This window comes from Falco peregrinus, chromosome W (assembly GCF_023634155.1).
Source record: "Falco peregrinus isolate bFalPer1 chromosome W, bFalPer1.pri, whole genome shotgun sequence".
Lineage (NCBI taxonomy): Eukaryota > Metazoa > Chordata > Aves > Falconiformes > Falconidae > Falco > Falco peregrinus.
The window spans coordinates 23,584,902-23,593,491 of NC_073743.1; the positions used below are offsets into that span (position 1 = coordinate 23,584,902).

Genomic DNA, 8,590 nt, shown 5'->3' on the forward strand with positions numbered 1-8,590 from the left:
AAAATAACACCCATCCCTGCCCTCCAGGCATTGTCTGGCAAGCTTCAGTTGCTCAAAAGTAAATGAAGAAAGAAACCAGCTAGACGGTGCTTCTCCTATGCTTAAATTGACGGGGCCCGAGGAGGCCGCCAGCCAGCCCTGCCGGTCTATGCAAGGTAACAAGGAACGGACACGGGACGAGGCTAGAAAGATTCACCTCGAGCCCCACCAACCCTCCCCTGACCGGGCCCCACTGCCCTGGCAACCGCAAAGGGGGCGGGCCAGTCCGCCGCCCCGCCTCCTCTGGTTGCTAGGAAACGAGGCTCCCGGGCAGGGCGGAGAAACTGCCGCAAAGGCGCGACGTAACTGTCGTAAAAAAATCCCGGAGAAAATGTCATGAAGCGCGGTCGGTGGGGCTTGTGGCGGAGATAGTGACTGAATCTGGTTTTCATTTATATGCCCTGTTCCTCAACAGCTGTTTCCCCTTCCTGCTCCATGTGGGGTTTAAGCTGGGCTCTTGGCCTCTCCTCATCTTATTATGGCTCGGAAAACAGTTAGTAGGAAGCGGAAAGCGGTAGCAGCCGTCTCCGCGGGGCCTGAGGGGCTACAGGGAGAGCAGGTAGGCTGGGGAGGCGGAAGCGGGTGTGTGGTGCATCGCGTCGCGGGGTGGGGGAGGCCGAATTCCTTTTCCCCGGTGGGGCGGAACGTGCGGTTTCCGGGATGACCCTGACTGGGGGTTGCTGTGTCCTGGTGCTTGGCTTGGCTGGGGTGGGGAAGGAGGGCGATGGGGTTCTGGTGCCTGGGGAAGGTGTCTTTGAGGGGTGGTGGGGAAGAGTACCCCCGGCAGTCCCCGCTCCCTGCCATGGTGGCGCTGGGGGTTCTCTCGGGTTCCTGCCACTACCCCCATTAATTTCAGTTGTTCGGTCCGTAACCGTCGTGTCCCCGTCGCCCCTAGGCTGAGCCATGCTGCGGGGCCACCTGATGCCAAGCCGGAGGAGGCTGACGAAGGGCGCAGTCGGTATTGGGCGGCTCCCGCAGTGTCACCCCCCAAACCTGCTGATATTGTATGAATTCACTGTAGGATAGAATAATGACATCCTCAATGTGTATTGTGTTTGTCAACATCTTGTAATGCTATCCTGTTATTGGCCGACACCTTGTGAGGCTGTCTACATCCTGTTATCTGTCGGCATCCATAGCTAAAACACACCCAAGGAGGAAAGACAGTTAGCAAGAGCTGGTTGAAACTGGTAAGTCACCCAACTCAGCATTTTCTGGCAAAAGGTGAAAGTACACCTTGAGGAAGATCAACGGCCTTCCTCCCAAAGACCACCGCCAGCATCCCGAGGACCCCTGCCCACAATTCTTGGAAGAATTTGCGCAAGCACAAAAGACTGATAAGCTAGTTAACATACAAAGCGAGAGTAGGCAGGTTTAGGTAATGACTATATATAGGCGTTAATTGAATAGTCATTGTTTTATGGTATAAATATAAGATAGTTAGTTACTTTGGACATGCATGTTAGGCGGAAGGATCCCCTGTGCATCCCGCGCTGCCACTAAAGGATACTTAGTCGCTAAGAAATTTTGACTACGTTCTTTAAATCATGCTGAGCTCATGGCAGGGAGCTGTCGGGGCTGTCCTTTTCTATCTAAAGTGCTTCTCAGTTTTCTCTTTATTTCTGTAAGCATCTGGTGTCTTACCAATATGGACTGTTTTCAGCGTCATCGCAGCGTTACTTCTTTAGCAAATGTTTATGTTTAATTTTATGTTGCTGAAGGCTGTATCAGCATTTCCAAGTCAATCTTCGTGTATGATATTTCATGGATAGTTTGGAAGACTTCAGTATTTTGATGAGAATATCTTTGAATTTGGAAGGGTCATGTCTTAAGTTTGTTCTAGTTGCTTTATCTAATTTCCTTGTTTATTTTCCACAGTATGGATGGGATCACTCAGTTCACAAAAGGAAAAGACTCTCCCTGGTGAAAAGGTCTCTGGTGTACTACCTGAAAGGTAGAGAAGTCAGGGTGCAGAATGAGTCCAGCTATCACCACTTGTTGCATGGATATGCAGCCCAGCAGCTTCCCAGCCTCCTGAAGGAGAGAGAATTTCCCCTCGGAACCCTTAATAAAGTGTTTGTTTCCCAGTGGCTGAACCACCGACAAGTGGTGTGTGGGACAAAATGCAACACAGTAAGTACCACTTGTCTTTCCTCTGTTAATTATTCCACCCCTAGATGATGCTTACCATAACTATAGTATGTAGATTGTGAAGGAAAATATTAGCAAATAATTAAGAGTGAAGTCCAAATCATGCACAGTTAATTTTGTATGAAGGTAATGCTTAATGATCACCCATTCTGCTTGGAAATATGGTACTCTGCAAATGGCTGGAAACCTGAAGCAAGGTCTGTATCTCATGCAGCATCTGTCTAATCCATACAGAGCAATTTACATCTGTTTGCAGGATGGAGAGCAACAGTGGGGTTGAATCTTCTCATTAATGAACGGTGCTAGCTTTGCTAAATGGTAGCTATTGTGCCTAGCAGAAGTTGCTAGTGAGGCTTTTTTCTTTATGCTTGGGGTTATGTGGTTTGGTTCTATCTATGGCTCTGTGCTGCTGACTTTGAAAAGTTGCCACAAAACTAAAAACTATGGTTAAACTCCAGGTATTCTTCAGAGTAGCTAGAAATGTTCCAAGCTTAAAAAATGAATTTCAGATCTCCAGGATTATCCTTTGTTTTTTCACTTTGTGATCACCTTCCCCCCCCCCCCCCCCCCCCCCCAATCTCTTTTCAGTGTTCAAATAACTTCCCTTGCTTATGTACCTTTATATGCTTTAGCAAAAATTGAAACCTCGTGGTTAATAAATGGAGGAGACCATGCTTCTTAGATAATGTTCTCTCTGCCAGAGTTAGTAGCCCAACTTCATTGGCTGAGGTTTCATGTATGAAGTTCTGATTGAATTAGCACGAAATCCCAAATTTGTTCTTTGCAAGTTGGTTTGTGCCACAGAAATGAATTGAGCATTGCAAGGAGTGTATAGATCAAGTAGCTCTTAAACCTCAGAGTATATCAGTTGGTGTGATTGTTTCTTTGCCTTAAGTTTTTGCTGTGTTTGTGGGGGTTTTTTGCACAGAAGCTGTGCTCAGTGATGTCTTGCAAGGGACAATTGTTTTTTTCTTTTAGTTTCAGATGTTTTGTTGTTATTCATAGTTACGCAGTGGGAGGCTTTCATGCAGTAGCTCTTAAGAAGCAAGGCCTTGTTTCTTAAACAAAAGAGTCTTTTAACAGGAATAAGCCTGAAATAGAATCTCTTTGCCACCTTTCTTCATGTGTGTTCATCATCTCAGTCAGTAGCCAGCACTGTTTGTGGAACAGTTTACAGGAGACAAACTCCTGCTGAAACACAAGCTCTTGAAAATCTTGCTTACTCTAGCAAGATGACTGTTTTATAGAGCTGCAACAATTTTGCTGTGTTCTGTAATCTCCGTAGTTCCAGTACTGCTACAGTAAAGATAAATGAGCAAATGTGTTGTTAATGCAATGTAGCAGAAAACTGGGACCAAACAATTGCAGAACTGAAGAGGGGTTAAACTGATATGAAGAAATAGTGCGAAATAGGGACAATAAACATCGATTGTGATTCTATATGTCTGCTCAAGGAGTGTAGGTGTGGTGATTGGTCACGTAACCATATAGTTTTAAGGAAATAACTAATGATAGAAAGAGTCTGTTCTTCTTCCTCTAACAAAAGGGGCTATTTATAAAAAGGATGAGAAACATTCCAATGCTATCTAGAGGGAGGGAGTGCTAAGTCTCCTTGCTGGAGACAATCAGATGGTCAGTCACAAGGACATGAATCACCTACAAACCTGCAAGACCACCACATTCCAGGCAAAGGACTGATAAGCTAATTAACATACGAAGCGAGAGTAGGTGGGTTTAGGTAACGAATATGTATAGGCGTTAATTGAACATTCATTTGTTTTTTTTGTATAAATATGAGATGGTTCGTCATTTCGGTCGTGCATGCTTGTGGTGGAGCGATCCCCCATGCATCTGCGCACAATACACATACTTACTTTATAACTTTTGAGTTAAATTCTGTACGTCACAACCGTATTGTTGCTTCCACTGCATACACTGCAATGAAGTGTATGCTTCCACAGGTAGATTAAATGTTACAGATGGACCTTGTCTTTTATTAACCAAAATATGGCGATTACAAAAGAAGTCACTTCAGTGTTGTGAAAGATTGTATATGAATTATGAATACTGTAATAGCTTTAGCTTGGTTGCTTTGCATTCACATTTGAACAAGTAGGATGTTAAACTCTACACTCTAATAATAAGATTTTTCTCTTATCTTGAGTAAGCAACCTAACAAAGAAGAATTCCCTTGTTGATTCTCATATGCTGAGCTTGTGGCATTTAAGTTGGGAGTAAATCTAAAACATTTTGGTTGACTTCAATGGGGTTTACCACATTAGTTATATGTAATTAAAGTTTATATTTTTCTGTTGCATTATGTAAATCAAAGCTTGAATGTGTCCCTGAGAGCTTTTTGTGTTTAATTTATAAATTGCCTTTGGCTATGCTGTGCCAGAAGGATTCACTATTTCTAACAAAAAAAATACGCTCTTGTCATAGAGGAGTAGGTTTGCTTTTAGTCACTTTACAGTACTAGTCACTGTAAACGCTGAAGAGAATATGGAGTTCTCCGTCAATTGCTCACTTTTAATGAGGATTATAACTTGTTTATTTATTTGGGGTAACTTTTTATCCTTAAAAATATCCCTGGGTATGATTGTGTATATGAAATAACTTTCTTGTTATCTAGTGGATCCTGGTGCTCACAGTTGGCCAGCTGTAAATAAAATTTTTGGGTTTCTTAAAGGTGCATGCTGTTTCTAATAGATCTAGAATTATGGAACCTATACAAGCATTCAAGTGTCTAAAAATTCAAACACAATCGCCTGGGCTTTTCTAAGGCAGGATTAATATTTGTAATCTCCTTGATCTTGTATGCAATGGGCTGCTTAATGTTTTTCAAATTCAAATGATGAGCAGGCAAACCTCTGAGAGGTGCCGTTATTTAGGGTGGGTCATCATGACACCTCAATTAGCAAAGGCTGATACCATGAAGTTTCAGAAGAAGATCCTGTAACTGGTGTTTTCTGTTCAAGCTTCCTAGAGAAACTTTGAGACTTATGTAGGATACATATGGCAAACAAAAACACTGAACATGAGATTGCTCAAGTTTGGGGGTTTTTTTGCTATTTTGGGGAAATGATAAAGAATAAAGCAGCTCCTAAAAAGTTCCAATAACTTTGCAGCTTCTGTTGTTCCCTTAGTTCTGTGTATGTGTTCAGGACTTAATTCTTTTGCTAATTGTGAAGTTAAGGATGAAAAAATACAAGAGCTATAAATCATTCCCTAAATAAAAGAAGCTTATTAGTTTCCAGTTGCTTGAGAAATATAATTGCCTGGAATCTAATATTTTTGTGGTGTGTGTTGGTTTTTTTGTTGGTTCTCCCCCCCCACCCCCCCAAGGCAGGCCTGATGGGTATATCTGTGTTTAAAAATTTCCTTACCAAATGCTTTCTTCTGGTTTCTCAGGTGGCTTTTCCAAGGCATGAATGGGTTGCTTTGTGAATGCTAGCAGATACCTTTTCTCTCTTTGGTAGATTCATATGTTGCCTTGGATGCCCTGCTGTAAATCATCAGCTCTTGTTTCTTCTTAGACTTAATTTGTTCAAGAGATCTCATGTCTGTTCTATGCATCTCATACTATTGTAATCTAGTCTTGTAGACCTGGGGTAGTAGCGGTGAGAATCCAATGGATAGTTAGTTACTCTTTCATCTATGAATATGGACTCTCTATGGGGAAAATAATTTCCACTTGCTTTGCTGGTTAATGTACCTTCTTGCTTTGCACATGTAATGAAGACTCAAGGCTGCTTGTTTCTGATCCCAGAGGGAATGAGAAGTCATGCTCCTAGTTTGTAACTCAAAGTCCACTGAACAGTGAACAAAACTCAGTGTAAATAAACCTCTAATGTCTGTAATTGACACCTCCGTTCACCTTTGTTTCAGTGGCTTGTGGTAAATAGCCAGGTGCTGTTTCTTGTCTCAGAAGCATTTGGTTTTCTGTCAACTGCATGTGATACCCCTGTCTGCCTTCAGAGTCTGGTAGTTTCTGTGCCAGGTATGGTGTGGGTGGTCAAGATGCCCTTTAGCAGGCTCTCACTTCTCTATCCTTTGTCATCTGTTGACATGTGTTAACTGTCTGCCAGCCTCCTAAAATTAAACATGGAGGGCAAGACACAAAAACTAACAAATGTGATTTTGGCGGTGAACGATTCGGTGATATCAAGGTGTGTGCCCATTAGCTAGTAGTGCTTCAGAGTTTAACAGCAAGGTGGAGTGCCTGATTGTATGATCTTGTCTCTGGAAATAAGAGTTCGGAGTCAGTCAACCTTCTTATACTGCTGCTCACTTCTCAGATGTTTCTTTACATCCTGGATTCTCTTTAGACCCTTTCAAGGAGGATGTGCGAGGCCATTACCCACTTGTGTTGCCTGTACTGCACAACCTGTGAGTAGGTTTTGTGCTAAGACTAGTATGTGTTCTCATCACCCCTGGAAAGAAGACATACCAGTTTGATAGCTTAGTCTTTAAAGAGCCCATGTTTCTTTAGGGCTTAGCATATATTAGTAAATCTGTATTGCCTTAGAATGGAAGAACCTTATGCCAAGCATTCTATGAATATAGAAAAGAGATGCTTACAATCTGACTAAAATGCAAGACTGAGAACTGGGAAAAATCAAACAACGCTACTCAGCGTGACCAGCAATAGTATTGGTGTAATGACAGCGTAAGCATAGTCTTGCTTTTGTTAGCAAAAAACCACTTTTGAAATAGAACAATGATGTCACTTTCCAGCTTGGCTGAGGGTGAAACGTTTGTGACCAGCTTCAGCTGGTCTGGAGTTGAGCTGTTGCAGAAGAGGATGTTCCCACCTGCTCATTCTTGCTGGCACTAATGTACATGTGGCTGGGGAGTCAGCTGGATCAGCTTGCTGCTTTGTGTTAGGATAAGTTTTCTTGTAAGGTTAGCTTTCACTGAAGGCAGATATAATCTGTCTGACCTTGCAGCCTACCTGAGCACTAGTTGCTGTTAAGGGTGGTGAGACTAGGTAGGTGACGAAGAATCATGTAGATTCCCGAAGATTCGCTTAAGCCAATTGTGAAAGTTAATCACAATTAATTCTCTCTTAGTGACTATTTTTTAGCAAGGCAATGTGTTTATTTTGGGTTTCTTTAAAATATTAGTATGAATGACCAAATATGCCTGTGATTTCTGAGAGCAGTATGATATTGACGTGCGGAATTAGACTCTATAACTCGAAAGTTATAAAGTAGGTATGTTTATTGCGTGCAGATGCACGGGGGATCGCTCCTCCACAAGCGTGCATGCCCGAAGTGACGAACCATCTCACATTTATACAATAAAACAAATGAATGTTCAATTACCGCCTATACATATTTGTTACCTAAACCCACCTACTCTCGCTTCGTATGTTAATTAGCTTATCAGTCCTTTGCCTGGAATGTGGTGGTCTTGCAGGTTTGTAGGTGATTCATGTCCTTGTGACTGACCATCTGATTGTCTCCAGCAAGGAGACTTAGCACTCCCTCCCTCTAGATAGCATTGGAATATCTCTTATCCTTTTCTCATTCTTTTTTAAATAGCCCCTTTGTTAGAGGAAGAAGGGCAGGCGTCTCCTAAAAACTGTAGTTGTCTCCTCAAAGCTGTGTGGCTATGTGAGGAGACACCGCACCCATGACCAGTCACCATACCCACATTCCTTGGGCAGACCTATACAATCACAATCGATGTCCATTGTCCCCATTTCACACTATTTCTCCATATCAATATTGTATGAACTCACTCTAGGATAGAATGAATTTTGTAGTTAAAATATAATGAATATAAGGTACATGACATCCCCTGTGTATTGTGTCTGCTGACACCTTGTGAGGCTGTGGACATCCTGTTATCTGTCAGCATCCATAGCTAAAACACACCCAAGGAGGAAAGACAGTTAGCAAGAGCTGGTTGAAACTGGTAAGTCACCCAACTCAGCATTTTCTGGCAAAAGGTGAAAGTACACCTTGAGGAAGATCAACGGCCTTCCTCCCAAAGACCACCGCCAGCATCCCGAGGACCCCTGCCCACAATTCTTGGAAGAATTTGCGCAAGCACAAAAGACTGATAAGCTAGTTAACATACAAAGCGAGAGTAGGCAGGTTTAGGTAATGACTATATATAGGCGTTAATTGAATAGTCATTGTTTTATGGTATAAATATAAGATAGTTAGTTACTTTGGACATGCATGTTAGGCGGAAGGATCCCCTGTGCATCCCGCGCTGCCACTAAAGGATACTTAGTCGCTACGAAATTTTGACTACGTTCTTTAAATCAGTATGTGAAAAGCTGGGGCACAGAGCATATTGTGAGCACTTGTGTGAAGAATAAGCAGTCCTTCACACATGTTTCTTGTCCCTTGTAAATCTGCGTCTGTCCTGGTTGTGTGATAAAAAC

At 42.6% G+C, this 8,590-nt stretch overlaps 1 protein-coding gene across 1 annotated transcript in view; it reads left to right on the forward strand.

Moving 5' to 3' along the window:
• The first annotated feature begins 346 nt into the window (after nt 1-346).
• LOC129783117 (DDB1- and CUL4-associated factor 12-like) overlaps nt 347-8,590 on the forward strand; it is a 31,026-nt gene continuing 22,782 nt past the window's right edge. The window contains 2 exon segments of the mRNA XM_055792838.1: nt 347-598; nt 1,918-2,172. Coding sequence (XP_055648813.1) covers nt 518-598; nt 1,918-2,172 — 336 coding nt within the window. The 5' untranslated portion in view covers nt 347-517.